Consider the following 24,223-nt stretch of genomic DNA (forward strand, 5'->3'; position numbering starts at 1 on the left):
AAATTATAACCGTAACTTCTGAAAATACAGAAAAGAATTCTTTTGCTTAATGTTTTGATTATTGATGAGTGTGTCTAATTCGGTGCTTACTGCAGAATGGATGAGTATCTGAATCTGGATATTTTTTTTATCAGTTGGAGCGAAGAGATAAAAAAAGCGTTATTGAGTGGTGTATGGAGAAAGGTTTGATTGCAATATCGTATAAGTGCCCAATTTGTGGAACAAATAGGAAACTAGTAGAGCGAAAAAACCGTGTAGACGGTTTTGAGTAGATGTGCAGAGTTACTGGAGACGAATGTAAGCATCGAATTTCAAGGTCTGTTCGAAAGAACTCCTGGTTTGCGAAGAGTAAATTGAGCATGTGTGATGTTTTGCGAGTTACCTATATGTGGTTGGGTAAGTGCGGGAACGATTTTATACGAACGGAATTACGTATTGCTAAAAATACGGTGACAGATTGGAAAAGTTTTTGTATGGAAGTATGCATGGAGTTATGTTTGAAGGAGAATGTGATGTTGGGTGGGGAAGGTGTCATTGTCGAAATCGACGAAAGCAAGTTTGGCAAGCAAAAGTATCATAGAGGGAAAAGAATCGAAGGAAGATGGGTTTTTGGTTTGGTTGAGAGAGGGACAGATAAATGCGTCTTTAGAGTTGTTGAAAACAGAGGTGCCGAAACATTGCTAGAAATCATTAAAGAGAATGTTCTACCAGGATCGATTGTTATATCGGATTGTTGGAAAGCGTACGACTGTCTAGAGTTCGAAGGGTATGCGCACCTGAAAGTCAATCATAGCTTGCAATTTAAAGATCCAGAAACAGGGGCGTATACCAATAGTATTGAGGGAACTTGGGCGGCAATCAAAAGAAGTTTCCGTGGCTCTAGTAAGGCAAAAGAACAGTTTGATTCCTATCTTGAGGAATATATTTGGAGAAGGAAGCACAAGAAATCCGACGCCAGCCAACTGATGCATATATTTCTCAGGGAGATCACAGCCGTATATTCTGCAAAAGGAGAGGACTTGAAGGTACGTTTCATTTATTATTATTGACTTAAGTAAAATATTTGGTGCTTTTTCTAATATTATAGTTTGGATGTTCGGTAGTTGCTTTATTCTGGCACCTTTATTTTTGTTTTCTATCATTTTTCTGGACACATTTTTTTGCAACTCGAATCAATGGAGTTGGTTCCGCGTGAGTTTCTGCAATTCTCTGATTTCTTTAAGTGAAAGCAGATTTCTGAGTATATAAGCAACGGATAATTTATTCAATGTCTGATTTTTTTTAAGTGAAAATAGATCGATGTGCACATGGGCAGAGCCAATGTGGTGCGCAATGCCGAGTTTGTGCAATTCTGGGATTATTTTAAGTGAAAATAGATCGATGTGCACATGAGCAAAGCCAATGTGGTGCGCAATGCCGAGGTTGTGCTCGATGCCGAGTTTGTGCAACTCTGGGATGTTTTTTAAGTGAAAATACACTCATCTCCATAAATTAAGGATAATTCACTCGGAAATCGAACTCTAAAATAAATATATCACGTGTAAAATTACTACGCACATCTTCAAGAATCATATGCAAATTTCAGGAAGTAACCAGATGACACCGATGGTACGTCACAATGACGAGAGTGATATATAAGGAATACAGGCAAAGAAGTAAAATTGTTCACAGGCGCTTTATAAGCATTTCAGTGCAATAACCGAATAGTTATGACACAAAGGACGCATTTGGATGACTTTTTACGTGGTAGAATTATCGGCCGTCTGGAATGTGGGCGTACCCAACTGGAAGTATCAGATGAACTTGGAATTGCCCAGAGCGTCATCTCCAGGATTTGGCAACGATTCCAAGATGATGGTAATGTGAGTAGACGTTACAGCACAGGTCGCCCCAGAGCTACAACGTCAAATGAGGACCGGTATTCGGCAGTTACTGCCAAATGAAACATACGGAGCACAGCCTCAGACTGTCTGGTCGGCTGTCTTCAGCCACTGGTACGACAATTTCAAGGCAGACCGTGTACAGACGCTTAGGGCGGATTGGTTTATATGTTCGTAGACCTGTCAGATGCGTTCCGCTTACTGCAACTCACTGTCGTCTGCGGTTAGCCTGGAGTAGAGAGCATGCATTGTGGACACCGCAACAGTGGGCTTGTGTGATGTTTTCCGACGAGCCAAAGTTTAGCTTGCAGTCTGATTCTCGCCGGACCTTCATATGGAGAGCTCCAGGTACCCGTTACCACCAAGAAAACATCATTGAACCGACACCGTTACGGTGGTGCAGCAGTGCTCGTTTGGGGTGGAATTATTCTGGGTTCCAGAACTGACCTGCATGTTCAAATTGGAACCATGACAAGCCAAATCTATCGGGACGTCATTCTGGAACAACATGTATGTTTGTTTCGGGGCGCCATGGGCGCACAATTTGTGTTTATGGATGACAACGCCCGTCCTCACCGTGCAAACATCGTAAGCGAATGCCTTCAATCGGAAGATATCACCCGTATGGACTAGCCAGCATTCTCACCGGACTTGAATCCAGTAGAGCACATGTGGGATATGCTTGGCCGATGAGTTGCAGCCCGGCAACCTCCTCCTACATGTCTACCGGAACTTCGGAGAGCATTGCTTTTTGAGTGGTGTAATATCTCCCAAGATCAGATCGATAATTTGATACTCGCCATGCCTAGGCGTTGTACGGACTGTATTGCATCGTCTGGGAGACATACAATATATTAACAATTATACCAACCATGTAATATTGGTTTTTTGTAAATACTTTTTTTTTTTTTTTTTTTTTTTTTTTTTTTTTTTTTGTAATTTGCTCCAGGGAGAAAAAATCGCTAATTTTTTTAATAATATCAAACATATAGCATCTGTTTTTGCTCTTTACCTTTTGTTTAATAAATAAGCTTTACAAATAAGTCAAATTTGTTTTGCTTCTAACTCTTCCTTTGCCTAATTTTGCATTATCCTTAATTTATGGACATGAGTGTAGATCGATGTGCACATGGGCAAAGCCAATGTGGTGCTCAATGCCGAGGTGGTGCGCGATGCCGAGTTTGTGCAATTCTGTTATGTTTTTATATGAAAATAGATCGATGTGCACATTGGCTAAGCGAATGCGGTGCGCACTGCCGAGTTTGTGCAATTCTGGGATGTTTTTTAAGTGAAAATAGATCGATGTACACATGGGCAAAGCCAATGTGGTGCGCAATGCCGAGGTTGTGCAATTCTGGGATGTTTTTTAAGTGAAAATAGATCGATGTGCACATGGACGAAGCCAATGTGGTGCGCAATGCCGATGTTGTGCGCGATGCCGAGTTTGTGCAAATCTGAGATGTTTTTAAGTGAAAATAGATCGATATGCACATGGGCAAAGCCAATGTGGTGCGCAATGCCAAGTTTGTGCGACTCTGGGATGTTTCTTTAAAAATGAGCACATGGACACCGAGTTTGTGGAATTCTTTGATGTTTTTCGAGCGAATACTGATCGTTGTGTAAAAGGGAAAACGAGGTTGTGTGTGATGCCGAGCAGTAATGTACGAGGGCCATCCAGGAAGTAGATTACGTTTCCGTCTGTGTCCGCTAGGGGCGGGGCTAGCGCGGCCATCTTGGGGTCAGAGCGTTCAGTCTGCATCTAGCCGTGCTAGTGAGAGGTTCGTGCTGTGCTCCGTTCAGATACTGTGACGGTTTGAAATGTCTGCGTTAATTGAAAATCCCGCGAGCTGCGAGGTGCGCTCAGTAATAAGGTTTCTGACTGCAAAAAACTGTAAACCGATAGAAATCTATCGGCAGCTTCGTGAAGTGTATGGGGACAACATTATCACTGAAGGTGGAGTGCGTCAGTGGGTCATAAGATTTCAAAATGGCCGAACCAATGTTCACGACGAAGATCGAAGTGGGAGACCCAGCATAGTGACCGCCGAACTTCTCGAAAAAGTCGATGCTAAAGTCCGTGAAAATCGAAATTTCACAATAACGGAACTTTCTTTGAGTTTTCCACAAATTTCGCGAAGTTTGTTGCACGAAATCATCAGCGAAAAGCTTGGTTACCACAAGTTTTGTGCAAGATGGAAGGCAAGAAGAGGTAACGAAGTGGTTGAAGGCGCAGGCGGCCGAATTTTTCGACGAAGGAATTTCCAAGCTCGTACATCGCTACGATAAATGCCTTAATTTGTATGGTGACTATGTAGAAAAGTAGTATTTGAGTGTGGCTTTCATCTGTATATAATAAAATTTGTTTCCTATACTTTGTTTATTTTTTTATTCCAAAACGTAATCTACTTTCTGGATAGCCCTCGTAACTTTATTTATGTTCAATGTTTAACATATCGTTAGTGTATTTTAAATTTGTATTGTTGTTCTAATTGTGTATTATATTTAAGACGTCATTTTTCATTTAAATTGTATTTTTAATTTTTTGGCTTTGATATGTTTAAACGCTTTCCGACTTACGATATATATCGATAGCCCGACGATCTACTCAACAGTGGCAAAACTATAAACTTGACCCTTTAAGTAACGTTTTACCTCATATTTTAATACGTAGTGTTTGGTATCGTAATTCCACTTGATAATATGAGCTCATTGATAATATGTGTGTGTGCGTATGTGAAGTATTACTTAGTGTTCCAAGTTTGTAGTATTTATTTTATTATATTATTTTCTTTCATTCTGAGAAATTAGATTTTTTTTATTTATTAATGCGTAGAATTTTAGTATGCCTACACAGAATATGGCGTGATTTAGGAATTTTAGAAACTGATATGAAAGCTGTGTAATGATGTTCATAGGCAATAAAAAATATTCTTCTTTTTTTATTAATACAAAGTTTTAAATTTTTAGAAAATAATGAAAATTGTCTAATTATTGGTATGTCAGGAATTATGTCGTTACGTAGCAAGAAGGTAATTTGTAAAAATGATAAAATTGAAATGTTCCACAATATGAATTTAAATTATTTTTTTTTATTTGTATAAATGCTTTAATAAAAGTCTCTGAAAATATTGAAGCTCTACAAGTATTAGAAACTGCGACGTTGTTTATCGTTTTAATAATTGGTAGAATTCGCTCACTGTATCATGGTAATTTTAAATATAAACAATTTATTATACTTATTATCAGTAACGCCTAAGCTTAAATATTATAAATGTAAATTAAAAGTAAAGAATTTGATATTAATTTACAATAATAACAATTTATTATTATTGTTTTTAAGAAAAAATAGAAAGTAGGCGTAGTGTAAATGCGAGACTTACATCGTGACGTCACAAGCTTAGTCCCACTCATTTATGGATGTCACACAGCTCCGCCTACTGAACTTTGTTGATGCAACCTATTTTGTGCTTTTACCCTGATATCTATTTCAAATAATTATAACCTGTTGAATCAACTACTATATAACTGACTGAAATTAAAAATAAACAAATTTTACGAAATTTTTCTTTATTACACAGAAAACTCCCAAAGTAGAACAAAACGGGAGCATAAATCTATATAGTATATATAAGCGCAATACCACTGACTCATCACGAGATCTCCAAAACTACACATCCGATTGACTTAAAATTTTACATATTCCACGATGTAGACGCGCACTAAGAACGGACTTTACGTTAAATCCTGTCCAAAATGAATTTTTGTTACACAATAGAAGTTTCTCATACATTTGTAGTCATTTCTGTAGCAATCTTGCTTTTAAGCAAGAAGAAAGGAGATGAAGACTTTGGCGAACGCCGTTTCCTCCAGTCACACATTTGGTTTTCAAATCCAAATTCAGAATTGTCTTTTATTATTGCCAAAACTAGATATAAAATACAATGTTGCCAATGAATGCATTTTCCTTTAAAATTATTAAACCAGTAAGTAACTTGCAGCTATGGAATGAATACAAACGACATTTAAATGATAAGGTTAATAATAATATTTATATTTAACTGTTACCCTAAGTTTCATGAAATTAAATGTTGTTATTGAGAGAAATAAATTATTGTGATGAAAAATAAAAATGTTGTTGTTATTTATAAAAATTACCATACATAAAAATTCAAGGACTAATAATTACAGTCGATTAAAAAATTTGATAACAAAGATAATAAAATTTATTTTCTGGAAACTTATGATAACAGTTAAATATATATAAACCTTAGTTTCATGTTGGTAATTTTTCGTGGTGTAGGCCTACTAGGGATCCCACCACGTTAAATAATGGGGACGCATCCCAATGCACAGTACCTCAGGGGTGATGTGGAAATCTGTTTATGACAGATTCACTGACTGGCACTATATTTCCCGACTTTTAAATTTAAAAAATTTACATTAATTATCAATTCGAAATTAGACATTTCGTCTATATAAGAAGTCTAGGTTTACATTCAAATAGAGAGTATGCCCAGCAAAGCAAGCGGATATCAGCTAGTATTTAATAAAATAAAAAATGTAATTTATTCCAAATACGATAGTATTTTTCCCACAACGAGTTTTATTGTTAAACTAAACATGCATTCTTTATTAGTTAATTTATCGGTAATTGTGTTCAGAGTTGTCTGAACAGCAGTCTCTGCTATAAGTCAAGTGGTTGATAAAAACAGCACAGATGACAAGCAAATAAGAGTTGTATTGATGCATTGACCTGATGTCGAATGGCACGTGAGTTCTACTGCAATATTTTTTATTCTTAATGATGTCTTTGGCAGCTCAGCAAAACAGATCGGGGCAATATCTTCATGCCAAGGACCGATGTGGATTCCGAGGGATCCTACAGATGCGAAGTTTCTACCGACGCTCCCACTTTCCGGACAGTAAAGGGAGAGAGAGAAATGAGGATATACGGTAAGAATATATTCACTTTCTTATTACACCGTCATATGAGCTCTTTCATAAGAATTATTTCCGTTACGATGTTTAAAATAAACCTTAGTTATTACGTTTAAATTAGTTAGTAAATATTTCAAAGGCTTACATTAATTTCTGACCTAAATTTTATTATTTTTGTGGGATTCTGAGTATTGACAAAGACTTCAAATTTAGATTTTCGTTAAGAAAATAAAAAAAAATCGAACGAGAACATTTATCATAAATTTCTATTATCAAGATCAGGTTGGCAGAAGAGCCTAAGCAGACTAAGAAGAGCCAAATCCTCTTTGGAAATGGAACTCTATATCATAAAAATATATTTTCACATACTTTTTTCTATTTTCACATATCATTTAAAATATAAATTATACAAATGTTGTTTGGAATATTTTACAAAATGTATTTTTGTATGTTAAAATTTTCTGTTTCAGAAAGTGATTTACGTGACGTAATGAACGTTTTTCGTGTTTTAACTGGTAAATAATTTTCTCGGTTTTCTGATCTTTGAATATGCATTTGGCCTACTTTCATTATAATGAATAGAAAAATAAATAGGAAAACAAATGTGTTCAATTATACAATTTGAGATTATTCTTATGGAAATCTAGATTAAAAAACAGACCGAGTTCTGTGTGTGTATTTAATTATGGCAAAGCACAAGAGGGCTATCTGCCTAATGGGAGGGATGCCTTTCGTGGAGGACTTTCTAAGGGAAACTGGCTCGTATATACGTTACACATGGGGAAAACCACGAAAACGCCCATGCAGTCAGCCCGTTCGCGGGATTCGAACCTCAGACCGAACTACCAGTGTTCAGCGTCTTTACCGCTCGGCCGCTGGTGGGCTCAGACCGAGTTCTGTAAAATATTGTTGCGTGCGTACGAGTTCGTTATGAATTGAATGCACAAATCCGATGAAAAATTAACAAAGTTTATTATTATCACAACAAATAAAACAAAATGCTTAAACTTCTTCAGAGATAATCGTACAATATCTCAATATTACACAGTAGTTATCTTTTAACTACTCACGTTCAAGAGAACTTAGTTCAAAACAGTTAGAGAAAGCTAATCCACAAATTCACTACAGTCAACAATAGCAGTTTTCTAAACAAACGCTTAAAACAACAACTAACTGAATTGAGAGGTTTTCCTCCTTTTTATAAGCTTTTTAAATCACGTGCTAGATTGTTCTAGCAATTTCTCGAAATCAAAACGAGATATTTATTTATTAAAAGTTAAATGCAAATGCTCTAGTATTTTTAATTTTTCCGGCTTAGCTTTCTTTTAATATTCGTCACGCGCTGCACTCACAGGAAATAAAACAATTTTATTTATAATTCTACTAACATTAACTATTTAATTACCAAATCATCCGTAACACTGCCCCCTTCCCCAAGTACTACACATCCTAGGCAGTACAGTCCCTGGACAGGAAGCCAAACTTACAACTAATGTAAATGCAATAATAAACATTACAATAAATGCAATAACTAACTTAAACAAATCATATGCGATTAAATACAAGTCAAATCAAATACACATTTCGAAACAAAATGCACCAAGGTCTTACACTATTTACAATTATTTACAGTACGTACTATCACCATAGTAATGAGCTAGGTGCTACTTTAGTAGACGGTTGCACGGATTTTGGCGTTTTTTTTTTTTTTTTTTTTTTTTTTTTTTTGGCGAGCGATATGATTTATGGTAAACCCATTGCTGGACAAATTATTTATGGTAACCGATACTTTGCTGTCATTTTATTTTTAAAATAATGCGTTTTATTATGCATAAATTGTTTAAAATATTAAAAATCAATTTAATTTTGCATTTTTATTTGAAATAAAAATTTTGTTGTTTATGATATTTGATATAATTTTATGTTGTGGATGATGTAATCAATGACGTCACCTTACTTAAAAAGTAATTGGTTTTATTAATATCTATAAATTTAATCTAATGTTTTAAACAGTATTTATGGTTGTTAAATATTAAAATACAATTTAATTTTGCGTTTTTTAAATGATTTTATTATGAATGGTTATTTAAATAATTTTAATTCTGTGCGTGATGTAATCAGCTCCCTGATTGGTTACTGAATATTTGCGCATTACCGCGCCATTTTAAAATTTCATTATTGATCTCTTCGAATTGCTCAGATTTCAAATGGAATGGATATGTCCGTTTCGAAGATGAATGTTGTTATTGGTAATTACTAAGAATTATTGATATCGGAATAAAACAATTGCCCTTTGAGACCTTATTTTGGCCAACCTGGCTTTCCTAATCAAAGATTTATTTATAAATTGTTACAAGCGTCAGAGGAAATTTATTTTAAATTTTTGGAGGAACCTCGCTAATTGCTTCTTCAACGAAGTGCGAGAGATGTGGATCACAGACGAAGAAAGATTGTTAGAAGATCGTTTTTTTTTTTTTTTTTTTTTTTTTTTTTTTTTTTTGTACTTATGAATATACGACAGGTAAAATACTTTAAAAAAATGTAAGTACATATTTTTATTTTATTTTATAATTGTATACTTCAATTTTTATTAAAAAATTAATACATTGTTTTTAAATATTCTTGAGATATTTATTGCCCCATATTTTTTAATGTTAAATAATTATATCCTATAAAACTTATTTTAAAGTATTTGAATTTAATATTTCAATTCTTTTAAACGTTGGTATGATGCTTTTAATTCGATATTCAATTTAAGTAATATTTTAATCGAATTAAATGTTGGCGCAATGTTTTTATAGCGGTGTTTTTATTCTATTATATGAAAGTAATAATTTAACCTTACTTTAGCATTTTATACTCTTAGTAAATGTATTTATTTACATTTGCCAGACATCTTAAAAAACAACGTTTTCAACAAAAAATTAATCCATTATTTTTAACGATATTTATTTTTTTTAATTTCGAATACTTTACTATATGCGTAAAATACGAAAAAACAGCATTTTTCAAGATGGCTGACGACTGTAAAAACCGCGCTAACAATTGCGCCAATGCAAATCGCAAAAATCCATACAACCGTCTACCAAAGTAGCACAATGAGCGAACCTGTCGTAATGAAGGACTTTAGATTTAGAGTTCGATGACTTACGGATCCGAACCACGACGTCATTCAGCCTGTTTAGGACTGTATATGGACCATCCATGTGGACTGTAACTTCGGACTGAATCCTTTTCGTCGAATAGGGTTCCATTCATTCGTGGAATTGATGTTCAGTAGCTCTTGTGTCGTATCGGGTCTTCATCTTCTCCGTCGCCAAGTTGACTCGCTTTCTTGCAGAACGGTGCATTACTTCAAACCGGGCCTGGACATCTTGGATGTATTCCTCAGGCCAAACAGGCGACCAAACAGGCGGTCACAAGCAGACGAAGGTCTCGATTGAAGAGCATCTGGGATGGAGAATAGCCGGTATTCTGGTGTTTTTCTTTGACCCTATGATTTCGTCAGCTTGCTGTGTAGGGTCTTTCACATGAAACGTCTGCGTTCCAGGCGAGGATTCCTTTTGAGGATGGATAGTCATGTCCTCAGATGATAAGGCAGTTTGTTGTTTTTAAAGGAAAATTCGTATTTCTTTAGAAAATAAAATCCGAGTATGCATGGATCTGTAATATCTGCCACATATGTCGTGTGATGGTAGGCGGCACTTCCAAACGTGATGTTCAAGTTTGTCTTCCCAGCTATGTCTATCTTATCTCCAGACACAGTCTGAAGGATAGCAAAGGAAGGCGTCCGAATAAGTTTTATCTTTAAACTGTTAAATCTCCGAATGATGGTTAGATTAGCCCCTGTGTTAATAACCATATTGCAATGAACTCCATCGATATGCCCGTTGATGGACAGTCCGTTACTATTGCCACTCACTGTAGAAATCCTGAGTGCTTTAAAGCATGGTTTTTCATTATCTGGCAACCTCCGTTCCTCGATATGATCAATAATTTGTTTCCTGCATCGTTACTGAGAAATTGTCTCAATTTCCGAGTTCTTGGGTGTTCTGCAGCTCCTTCGCACGTGGCTTTCAGCTCCGCAGTTCTAGCACTTTGGTTTCTTGTCACTCATTTTCCGTCCCATGGCATTTAATTGTCAGTTTAACTTGTCTGTCTTATTTTCCGTGCTCTAGTGTGTTCTGCAGTTCCTTCGTAGGTATCCTGAAAGACACCTACGAACCGCAGTTCGTAGCAATTTCAGCACTTTAGGGTCGGTTTCTTTCCACCAATATACCGTCTCAAGGCATTCACTGGTCTTGCCAAATCATTCGTTTTATTTTCCGTACCCTGGGGTGTTCTGCAATGCCGTCGCATGTGACCTTCAGCACCATATCTCCAACACGTTAGAGCCAGTTCGTTCTTACTCCTACTATCGACTTGTCTGGATAAATCATCTAAACGAGCCGTTAATTGATCCACTGGCACGTGGACTCGCACAGCTCTGACTGGGTAGCGATCTCTATGAGTTGCTTGCTGGGCTGCCTCGAATTTCAGGACGTACACTAGAGCGCTTTTCAAATCTTTAACATCTGTCATTCGCAGAGCTTTCTGCATTTCAGGATCCCGGATGCCGTCGATGAAGTATTGCAGGGACAGGATTTCCCTTGTTTCTGTCGGGCACTCCGAAAAGGCCAGTTGGAACAGCCTTTCTACATCCGTGGCGAGCTCCTGAAGTGTTTCAGTGGGCTTCTGTTGACGGGATTTTAATTGAAGCCTGCTGTATCTTTTAAACAATTCTCCCCAAAGCGCAGCTCCAACGCGCCGAAGAGAGTTTCGAAATCCAGCCTTTGGTTTTCCGGAAGAGTCTGAAGGATATTCGCAGCGTCTGCTCTCAGAGAAGCGGCGAGATCACGCTCCTTAGCTTGGAAATCCCATCCATTCGCATCCGCAATTATAGAAAATTGTGTCTTATATACTTGACAGGAGGTCTTCCCATCGTACTTGGATAGCTTCAGAGACGGACGAGCAGGCATCGGTAAAAATTTAAAACCATCCGAATTGCTCCCTGCCGTCGCTACGAATTTCTTTACAGTATCACGTTTTTTGTCAACCGCAGAAACCCGGTTATCAATTTGTTGTTCGATTTGCTGTTGAAAGGAACAAACTCTTCCTTCGATTTCTTCTTTGAAAGAAGAAACTCTGTAACCTATTTGTTGTTCCACGGCCGAAACTCTTCTCTTCTATTTGCTCTTTCACAGAAGAAACTTTTTCTTTAATTTGTCCCACTTTATTTTCAACGCGTCTATTCTGCCTTCTATAGCCTCAAATTTGTTTTCTATTACGCAAATAATTCCTCTCTTTATTTCCTGTTGACCCACTTTCATTTTATCTTTAACAGCTTCCATCTTTTCCTGAAACGATTCCATCTTTCTTTAAAGGTTTCCTGTCCCGCTTTCATTTCTTCTTGGCCCGCTTTGATTTCTTCTTTAAACGATACAAAGGCTGATATCAACTGCCTTTGTCGTTCTTCCATTGTTCTTGTTATTGGCATTCAAACACCACTCCTGACACAAAAAATTGTTGGGTGCGTGCGGGTTCGTTATGAATTGAATGCACAAGTCCGATGAAAAATGAACAAACATTTATTATTATCATAACAAATAAAACAAAATGCTTAAACTTCTTCAGAGATAATCTTACAGTATCTCAATATTACACAGTAGTTATCTTTTACCTACTCAAACGTTCAACAGGACTTAGTTCAAAATTGAACAGCTAGAGAAAGCTAATCCGCGAATTCACTACATTCAACAAGAGTAGTTTTCTAAACAAACTCTTAAAACAGCAACTAACTGAATTGCGAGATTTTCCTCCTTTTCATAAACTTTTTAAATCATGCGCTAATTCTAACAATTTCTCGAAATCAAAAAGAGGTATTTATTTATTAAATGTTAAATGCACGTGCTGTTATACTTTTAATTTTTCCGGCTTAGCTTTCTTTTAATATTCGTCACGCGCTGCACTGTACGGAGAATAAAGTTATAATTCTACTAACATTAACTATTTAATTACCAAGTTCGTAACAATATAATAAAGAAAAAATAAATTTTAGATTTTTTAGATTTTTTTGTTAATTATAATTACCGTCTAGAACTTAACGGAATTCTACTTCTGAAAAAGGGATAAATGTTTATTTCTATTTTAAACTTTCACTCTTTGTAAAGTGATAATAAAGTTTTTGTAAAGTAATAGAACTCTGGATTTGTATCAAGGCGTTAATCCTTAGCTTTTAAAATTGGAAATATTTTAGAATAGGTTTTTTGTATATTTCTTAATGAAGCTCTGGCAGCATAAAAGGAAAAGATTCACTTTTAAGTTTTGGGCTGCGAACACACTTTTTTTAATTTAAGTAATATAATTATGTATTTCATAATTTATGTAGTGGCATTTTAACTTAAGTGTTATAATTTTAATTATTTTAAAATTAGTTAGAACTTATTCCTTTAGTCATATTTAGAGACAGTCTTAATAGTAAACTGAAGTTTCTAGTTCATAAAATAATACTTACATATGAGTCTTATATTAGATTAAAACTTTATTATCACTATGATGAAAAGGAAGTCCAAAATGAAATAAATTATTTATCACATATTTAATTGAACTAGATTAATTAAAAATTAAAATTAGAGAATATGATTAACTAATGGTTAAGAGGAAAATAATCATTGATTACATTAATTACATTAGGAATTAATTAATAGTTAACTAAATAACGGGGTTAACTACATTGTTATACAAATTTTAATTACTTGACTTTTATCAAAGTCAATTATTACAGCAAAAATCACAGTTGAGCTTTCAATAAACAGTTATTTAGTTGGAAAAATACGCCAACATATGTCTCTTATATAGTAAGATCTTATAAATACTTTAGTAATTTCTTCTACCATCCATGATCAAGAACTCTTTCTTTTATGTACGAATATATTATTATGATATAATATGTTCCAAAATCAACTTTAATGTTGTTTCTAATGCCAGTACCCAGAAGAATTTTATTAAAATTTTTTATCTATTAGCCTGCAAATTTCTTGATATTCAACCAAAGATGATATATTAAAAGGGAAAGATCTAAAGTAAAAAAATTCATAAAATTAATTTTTTCTTTCAACAAGCCTTTTATTTAAAAATGTGCACGGAACATCATAGGATTAGAGGAAAACGAGTGAATTAATTAAATTTCTCCCAGCGTGTTATAAAAACCAAAAGAGGAAACGTTGCCATAGGATGAATAAAAATTTAGCAAAACAAATAAAGAGCGCAACAAGAGTGTTGCTTTTGTGAGATGATGCGTAAAATACTTATTTTACTTTTAAGTGCAATGTATTTTGTACTGACCTTAGTATTTCGCGTAATACGGTGGTGTTTTTTTATTACAGATATAAATAACTGCATTTGACAGCTTCATCAAGAGATCTCATAAGAAAAGTTTCTTGTTTCAAGTTTTTTTTTTTTTTTTTTTTTTTTTTTTTTTTTTTTTTTTCAGAAGGTCCTAAGTTTGATGCTGTTGTTTACAGTTTCCGAGAACTGGGAAATATTTTACAGTCTAGGTGTTATAAAATAGAGCATAATTCCAGTATCGATTTCTCTTTCTTTATTAATTATACCATAATACTTAAAGGCAAACTATATTATTACGCTGGAAACAAAAGTGGTTAAACTCTGGCACTATAATATTGAAAACTTATACAATGCAAAGAAACTCAGTTAATGTACGATTCATATTTTTCATGCAAATATGACACCGTGTTTGTTAAATTTGATAATAATCAAAGCCTGGTTCCTGAAATTTTAAGAGAATCCTGCATCGCCTAAGTCTCGTCCTCCATCCAGCATCGTCTAAAGCACTGAAATACTAATCATTCGCATATCACAACCTCTCCTTCCTTTTACATGATTTTGACTCTCGTCAGATCATTCCTTCCTAGTGATGATATTTTAATGGTCGGCAGCGTATTAAAAGAAGCCTCCACACTATTTGGGAAGTAACAGAGCAATTTTATTCGTATCCTGGCCAAGTACATGTAGAGACGCCAGTAGAAGAAATCGAACACTTTCAAGTTAAAGAAAATACACTCATGTCCATAAATTAAGGATATTTCGGAGTCACGCGGAAATCGAACTCTAAAATAAATATATCACCTGTAAAATCACTACACACATCTTCAAGATTCATATGCAAATTTCAGGAAGTAACCAGATGACACCGATGGTACGTCAAAATGACGAGAGTGTAAGAGAGTGATATATAAGGAATACAGGCAAAGAAGTAAAATTGTTCGCAGGCGCTTTATAAGCATTTCAGTGCAATAACCGAATAGTTATGACTCAAAGGACGCATTTGGATGATTTTTTACTTCATAGAATTATCGGCCGTCTGGAATGTGGGCGTACCCAACTGGAAGTATCAGATGAACTTGGAATTGCCCAGAGCGTCATCTCCAGGCTTTGGCAACGATTCCAAGATAATGGTAATGTGAGTAGACGTTACAGCACAGGTCGCCCCAGAGTTACAACGTCGAATGAGGACCGGTATTCGGCAGTTACTGCCAAATGAAACAGGCGGAGCACAGCCTCAGACCTGTCTCGTCAGCTCTCTTCAGCCACTGGTACGACAATTTCAAGGCAGACCGTGTACAGACGCTTAGGCAGATTGGTCTACATGCTCGTAGACCTGTCAGACGCGTTCCACTTACTGCAACTGACTGTCGCCTGCGGTTAGCCTGGAGTTGAGAGCATGCATTGTGGACACCGCAACAGTGGGCTTGTGTTTTGTTTTCCGACGAGTGCAGGTTTAGCTTGCATTCTGATTCTCGCCGGACTTTCATATGGAGAGCTCCAGGTACCCGTTACCAGCAAGAAAACATCATTGAACGACACCGTTATGGTAGTGCAGCAGTGCTCGTTTGGGGTGGAATTATTCTGGGTTCCAAAACTTACCTGCATGTTCAAATTGGAACCATGACAAGCCATATTTATCGGGACTTCACTCTGGCACAACATGTACGTTTGTTTCGGGGCGCCATGGGCGCACAATTTGTGTTTATGGATGACAACGCCCGTCCTCACCGTGCAAACATCGTAAGCGAATGCCTTCAATCGGAGGACATCACCCGTATGGACTGGCCAGCATTCTCACCGGACTTGAATCCAGTAGAGCACGTGTGGGACATACTTGGCCGACGAGTTGCAGCCCGTCAACCTCCTCCTATATGTCTACCGGAACTTTGGAGAGCATTGCTTTTTGAGTGGTGTAATATCCCCCAAAATCAGATCGATAATTTGATACTCAGATGCCTATGTGTTGTACTGACTGTATTGCGTTGTCTGGGAGACATACAATGTATTAACAATCATATCAACCATGTAATATTGGTTTTTTGTAAATAGGTTTTTTTTTTTTGTAATTTGCTCCAGGGATAAAAGGTTGCTAATTTTTAAATAATATCAAACGTATAGCATCTTTGTTTGCTCTTTACCTTTTGTTTAAAAAATAAGCTTTACAAATAAGTCAAAATCGTTTTGCTTCTAACTCTTCCTTTGCCTGATTTTGCATTATCCTTAATTTATGGACATGAGTGTATTTCTACGTGAGGTCTCAGCAGTATATTCTGCAAAACGGTAGGACCTAAAAAAAAAGTTTAGTTTAATGTTAATGGCTTGAGTGAAGTATTGGGTGCACACCAAATTTAGTGATTTCATTGTTAGATAATAACTTTATGCCGATCACCTTATTTTTGTCGATAGGGTCATTATTCTCAACAACGGATTACTGGCCGAATAAACGGATTTGTAATATATTTCTCCCTCGGTCACTTATTTTTTATTTTTGATTGCTATTTAGTATCAGGTTTTAACGAAAGTTTCCCCACCACCGCAAATATCGTCTACGCAATTAGTTCACGTTGGCGTGTTTACTCATATTTTGTCAAACGATTTCTGGCATTTGAAAGAAAGAGACTTGCTTTAGAACACAGTGTTGTGACAAAAATATTATTATCATTAAGTACAAGACGTCTGAAATGGAATTATCATGCTACCAGATAAGAAGCATGATTTACTTCCAGTTCTGTCACAAAAAGTCAGCTACAGAATGTCATCAAATCATGTGTATAGCCTTAGTCACTAATGTTGTATCGTATGACAGTGTCAGGGTTTGGTATTGAAAGTTCAAAAACAAGGACTATGACATTCAAGAAGCAGAGCGCTCTGAACGGCCTGGTGTTGATGAGGCCCGCAAGCTTACTAAGGAGTTAGACGTTAATGCCACATGGTCTGACTCAAGCAGATGAGGACAGACGTGTTCGGGCCTGCACTAATCTGCTCGAATATCAAAGCAAGGACAAAATTCTGGACTGGATCGTCATTTGTGATGAAAAGTTGATTTTCTTTAACAATACAGGCCGAAAAGAGGGTTGGTCTTAGCCCGCTGAGCACGTCGTTAGCGTCGCAAAGCGCAATTTGACTAACAAAAAGAGCATGCTTTATATCTGGTTTGATTGCTGTCGTATGCAGTCTGCCTTCACCGTCTAAACTCTGTACGGATTCAAATGAAATCTTTTGCCAGACCCACCATATAGCCTCGACATCTCTCCTTCGGACTTCTACTCTTTTTTTACACCTGCAGCTACATCTTGCTAGTGCTATCTTCCATTCTGTACACGACGTCCGAAATGAGGCTGATCTGTTTTTGGACTCGTGCCCACTAAGTTTCTGGGCTGAAGGCTTTGAAAAACTACCAAAAGTTTGGCAGGAAATCTTAAATTTAGGTCTACCCACACTAATGATATTGCTTTCATGCTTTTTTTTCTAACTTTATTAAGAACCTTTTTATCTGAAAACTTTTGTTACAATCAGATATTTGTAAAGCAGCTTATTTTCAAACTTTGAAAACAAAAACCCTGTTTTATTTTACCCGCACTAAAGGTATTGCTTTCATGCTTTTTTTCCCTAACATTATTAGGAACTTTTTTGGATGAAAATTTTTGTTACAATCAGATATTTGTAAAGCATGATTTGTAAAGCATGATACGTTGAAATTTCAACTGTGCTAAGAGATCGTGATCATGGCCTGTGGGCAATACCAAAGTTACGTAAGAAGGCGAGCTTGCGGAGTTCACTGATCTGATCTTTTTTAGCGACCACAGATCGCGTATACATAGGAAGAACTACAATAATGTATCGTACATTTGTTTTCGAACGCTTAATATTTTTGAAATTTTCTTACATAGATCTTGTATTAAATATTAAAGTTCAGATTTCTATGTTTTCTAAAATATTATTTTTTCTCTATTTTAAGTTTTGCTTGTTGTAATGCTGAAATGGGAAGAAAATACCTTATACACTTCCCTTTTTAAAGGGTGACTGGAGGTGAGGAGACCCAATCGCCAAATCCTGGTAGTGAAGAATCATCATCCAACACCTTTCTTCAGTTCGGGCTCCACTGTAGAAATATGAGGTTATTTTAAAGCAGAGAAGTGATTAGTGAGCAATGCTATCGCCGCTACTTGAACTTGGATCTCTCGAATACGCCCCGAGTGTGCTAACCATTACACCACGAAGGCATTCTGAAAGGAAGGAGAAAACGTTTTACATACTCCTTCCTTTATAGAGCGATTGAGGATTAGGGGACCAAATGCTATACTTAAGGAATTATCATCCACTAGATTTTATTTCGGTCGGCGCCATATGTAAAATTTTTCGATGTGAGAAAAACTGAAGAAATCCACAGTTCCCTCACCGGAGCCCTGGATCTCTCGAATGCGCGTTGAGTATGCTTCCAATAACACCACGAACGCATGCGGAAGGGAGGGAGAAAATACCTTGCATACCCCCTTTTAAAGGGCTAGTGGGGATTAAAGGACCCAATCACCAAATCCTGGTGGTGACGAATTATCGTCCACCGCCTCTTAATTCGGTTGCCACTGTAGAATCATTCGGTTATTTTGATTCAGGAGATGTAAACATTCGGTAGTGCCTTACCGGGACTCGAACGTGGATCTCTTGAATACGTGCAGAGTGTGATTCCGTTACACCGCGAAGGCATGCTGGAAGGAGAGAGAAAATACCTTATAAATGAGCTTAATAACTTAGATAACAATTCATGCCGTCCAAATACTTGTTACAATGTTTTGGCAGAGAATGTTTCTTGTCGTATATTTTTTGTTTAAAATAAAAATACATTACAAAAGTTGTTATCTGCGTTTGGAGATTATTTGTTTTGCAAAATATACTAAAAGTTCCATATCTGAAGACTTAGTTACAAAAGTCACTTGATTCAGGCTCTAGGCTAAAGCCGCATCCTGAGTGTAACAGACAGCAATCGCATAACTTTTTATAGCACGACATATCTAAAGTTCTTAATTGAGAATAAATTTCTCTTGTGATGCGTAGATAAGTCTTCGTAATTAAGTTACTCCGGGCTACGATGTCGAAAATGTAATGGCAATAAAACTACTGTAATCAGCAATTAATGGCACAAGATGAAATGGCGTGCATACTGCTTGACGGCGATAGTTCCAAATGGCAGAGGAGTATCAGAGTCTGAGTAGGATGGTCAGGGGCGCAGCTCACTGGTCCAAATCATCGAGTAGCCAATAATGAACCTAGAAAATAAGTGCATATCCATAGTAAGTCAGGCGTCTTCCGTATCTGAAATAATCATGGCAAGACGCTGCAAATTAACAAATTCAGCCAGTTCTGTTAGAAATTTAAGTGTTCGAAATGTCCAAAAAAACCTTGATATAAACTACCTTTTAACTACCTTTTTATAATAAAACGATGGAAAATGGAGTGAAACTGTTGATAATGCACTGAAATCTGTACCGCGTTCCAAGCTAAAACCACGAAATCGCAAATTTATTCTATGAAAATTCAAGCGAGAATCAAAAATTAGTACTATAAGAGGTTCAACAAATTTAGAAGAAAGATTTTCAATAAAAGTTAATGCTGAAGCTTTTTAAAGAATCATTTGGGGCGCATGGATACAATGGGCGACGACAAAAAAGATGTTAAAAGTGTTTGAAAGATTGGCAAAAAAGATGTTAAAAGTGTTTGAAAGATTAATAAGGCCCTAAGTTATTTGAGATATGGGGCCCTTTATAAGTCTGTTATAATATACAGGGTGTTTATGAAGTCCATGACCCATTTTGATGTTTAATAATGAAGATATAAACAAACTTATGGCATTTATTGATGAAATAACTTATATATTTTCCTATTCAGGTTTGAATATCTTTACTTTTGTAAATATCGTCTGCGCGTGTGGTTAATTTCAGATAATTTCATTTTCCAGTCTAAATATCGTCTGCTTATTAATTGCATTTTCCTCTCTTTTGTTTTTGGCAACCTGAAAACCCCCATAATACCGTGAGGCACAAAGGGATTCCGCAAAGGTTAATGTGTGGTGTGGACTAATGCAGACCGAGTCATTGGACCTTTCTTTTTTACAGAAAAGACGGTCTCATCAGTCGTATACTTAGACATGTTGGAAAACTAAATATTTGCACAACTAGAAGAGCTTCAGCCACATGTCTTTTTGCAACAAGATGGTGCACCACCTCATTGGAGTACCATCGTTCGTAATTCTTTTGAATGAGCATTTTACAGGAAGATGAATTTGGCGAGAAGGTCCAGTTCCTTCGTCACCCAGATCACTTGACATAACGCCGCTGGACATTTTCCTTTAAGGATTTATAAAGGACAACGTTTACAGCAGGAGAGTGTCGAACATTGATGGCCTAAAAGCCAGAATTACAACCGCAATAGCCTCTGTAGATGCCTAACATGCTTGCCGGTACCTGGAGTGAAATTGAATATAGACTTGATATTCTCCGTACGACAAAGGGGGCACACGTGAAAGTTCATTGACAAGGGTCATGAAACTTTTGAGTCTATCTAACCATTTACGTTATTAATTTTAATCTACCTTTATTATTTTATGAGTTATTAAACATCAAAATGGGTCCGGGACTTTATAAACACCTTGTATTTTAATACTATTTATACTATATTTTAATTTGGGGGCAGCCCTCAAGAACATGGGGTCCCAAAGCTATAACTCATATAGCTTATACGTAAATCCGGCCCTTCGTCAGTGTGCAGTAAGAAGTAAAACACTGAAAATTTTTTATTTTCTCTAAATTGCATTTTCAACGTTTACTTTTTATTTATCACTTCTTATCATCAAACATAAGGATAAATTTAATAATAAGTTTAAAATATTCTTTAAATTTCATTAGTTTTAGTATAATTATAAAATTTCTCCCTTTACAAACTTCATTACAAACTTCACCACAGACTGGCACATTAAAACGTCAATAATATGATTACAATTTCTCTCCTGGTTTTACCATGTACTTCAGTTTATTATTAAAATTTATCGACATAATATTCACCATTTCAGAATGACGTCCGATTGCTTCTCTTTCCTATTTATGGTTTCAAAGCTCCCATATATGACCTCAAACGAAAGCAATTATTATTACGCTTTTATCTATAACGAGGGTGCTTAAAACTGCTTATCAGCAACTTGTCAGCAGCAGACAATAACATACGTAGTCTTTATTCGTCGAAATGTGGACTTTCAAGCCGGTAAGAACCTTCCTATAATGTTTACCGATACCGATATTGAGGTAAGAAATATTGTTGATGAATGTTGCGTGTCATATCCAAATGAGGATTCAACGATTTTCTTATTGGAAAAGCGAAGACTGAAAAAAAGGAAAAGAAAAGGAAACGTAAAATAAAATATAAAAATATAGAGAGCTAATTAGGTAAGCGGACACCCAGAAAATCGTTAACGTAAAGGAGTTTCGATTGCTTGAAAGGATATTTCTTAAAATGCGTTCTTTTTATTTATCCATTGGTTGGAAATCTAGTAGTTGTTAACTGAGCGGTTAATAAACATTTAACCATCAACCTCTGTAAATGTTGAATGCATTCTTTTGTGACACGCACATTTTCTGCATCGAAAGTTCATCAACATTTATGCTTCTAGTACATGCATTCAATTTTCAGATTTTTAAAGTTTTTATAGTTTGATTATAAATAATTTACTCTTGGCCTATAATATCTTGGCACAAACATATTGTGAATACAAAATTACGTTACACGGAACTATGATTAACTGGACCTCGATTACTTGTTCATCATTACCTGAGACAAATCTGTAAATGTTATGCCAGGGAAATCTCTACGTTTTGCCCAAGGCAGACCTTTGAAGATAAAAAGGACTACATCTTCATCATGAAATAATGACGTGATTATTTCATGATGAAGATGTAGTCCTTTTTAAGCGATCTCCGAGGCAAATCTATAGACGTAATATATTATTTTTTATAAAGCATTAAAATTTCCTGTTAAATATCTCTTAAGTTCTCAGAAAATCGTTATAACTTTTTCTTACACATGATATGCATGCGATCACTTCACCACTTTTTCACTCTACCAGATGATGACTTGGTGCTAAGACGAGTGGCAGATTAGTAAGGAGCTCTATTAAAAAAAACAAAAATTTTTAAGAGGTAAACAATTCAACCGAAAACCTTAAAAAACGTATATCGCAGAATCCTTTCTCGGGTTTTATGGTCAACGAAAAACAAAATTTCTGCAATGAATTTCTGCAATAATAATACTACATATTTCTGTTCCTAAATCTATTGTAAATGTTAAAACTGTAGTTCTTAGATTATGTTAACAAATAATGTACTTAGAGCGAAGGCTTGTTTGTTTCTACGTATATTTGAACGTATATTTCTTTTGCAGATCATTACGTTATTTAAGATATGAAAGAAAACTTTAAAATGCAAAAGTACGATATAAACTGGCGGAATATTCTTCATCCCTAATTTTTTTATGTAAGAATGTTAAAAACTTTAGTGGAAATGTTCCCAAATATTTTCGATTGAAATGTTATATTACATGATATTGCAATACATTTTGTTACGCTGCTATCTATTATCTCCATGCAAAATCTGAATTATTTCCATTGCTAGAAACATAACATCTTTAAGTTACTTTTCCCTTGGTTTCTCAAATAGCCAAATCTCACCGTGTTGCCATTCGACAAAGCATAAAAGATATCGATAATTTATTTTTTAAATGCAAGGAGTTTGTAGTTGTTTGGTAAGCTGAGCTATTTGAAACAGTAAGCATACCTCTGAATAATTTAAACTTTGATTTCATTTTTTTTTAAATAATTTAAAGTATCTTTAATTTGTGATAATGAATATTTGCAGCGTTGTTTTAATTGACGAAAAAAAATTTTTAACGGCATGTGTTATGTAGTTGGTTTAACCATGGTTTTATAAGAGAATTATTTTTTGATTTATTCAATTATGGCAAACCACGAGGGCTATCTGACTAAGGGATCTTCATCGAACGCTTTCTTAGGGAAAGTGATTCTAATAGAAGTTAACCGTGGGAAAAATATCAAAACCATGCGGGTAGCTCGTTCGAAATTCAAGGCCTGGACCAAACTACCAATGTTCAGTGACTTAGACCGCTCGGCCGCTGGTGGGCTAGTATTATTTTTGTCTCGAAATCTTTTTTCGTACTAATATTGATCATAAATGGTAAAATGGTAGTACCTATCATGTAACTAAACTGAAAGTTAACTGAAATATTATTAATATAATAGCATCTAAACGCAGTTCAAAACCTAATCCACCAACTGTTGCTTTCACAGCAATGCTGTGAAAGCAACAGTTGGTGGTAATATTGTAAAATTTTAAAAAAAAATCTTTAAAATCCAACCCATATACCATTAGAAGCTTGTTTCTAAGGAACAAACCATCAGAAATTATATTGCTTAATAATATTGTTTAATGGTTAAAAATATAATAATTTTCAAAAGAATTGTTGCCATACAGTTTCGAGAACTGATTGCCCCTTTCTTTCTATGTTTATTTTATTGTTACGAATTTTGTATAATATAACATGAATAACTTTAAGAAAAGTAAAGCTTTGCCGGAAAAATAAGATTACAGGGGCAAGTCTATTTAACACCGAGGCTTTCTCTCTAAATTGGCGAGATATCCCAAAGCTGGAGATAGTTTTCGAGACTTGCCGAATTCGGCGAGAAATCTCCAAAACGTCGCCATCTTGGCAACCATTCGTTGATATTTAGGTCTAGTTCCCATATAACTATAATTGGCTTAAATGCCTATGTAACTGTAACTATGTACTTCCAGCAATTTCCAGAAATGGAAGGTACTGGAAACTTCTCGGCGACCAGAGGAAAACCGTATAAAACGGGAGAGAGCATCAGTTCTCAGTTTTTAGTTCAGAGTTGGCTTTGGAGTGCTGAGGGATCTCCGTACGAGCTTCGCTCTTTAGATGCGCTTTTCATTGCATTGTGT

The 24,223-nt window shown here is 35.7% G+C and overlaps 1 protein-coding gene across 1 annotated transcript in view; it reads left to right on the forward strand.

Moving 5' to 3' along the window:
* LOC118198753 (synaptogenesis protein syg-2-like) overlaps positions 1-24,223 on the forward strand; it is a 191,774-nt gene that overhangs the window by 129,453 nt on the left and 38,098 nt on the right. Inside the window, exon 3 of the mRNA XM_035370512.2 lies at positions 6,698-6,833. Coding sequence (XP_035226403.1) covers positions 6,698-6,833 — 136 coding nt within the window. The remainder of the gene's footprint in view (positions 1-6,697; positions 6,834-24,223) is intronic.

The sequence above is a fragment of the Stegodyphus dumicola genome, chromosome 7 (assembly GCF_044657685.1).
Source record: "Stegodyphus dumicola isolate Sdum_Otavi_A_Nest chromosome 7, ASM4465768v1".
Taxonomy (NCBI): domain Eukaryota; kingdom Metazoa; phylum Arthropoda; class Arachnida; order Araneae; family Eresidae; genus Stegodyphus; species Stegodyphus dumicola.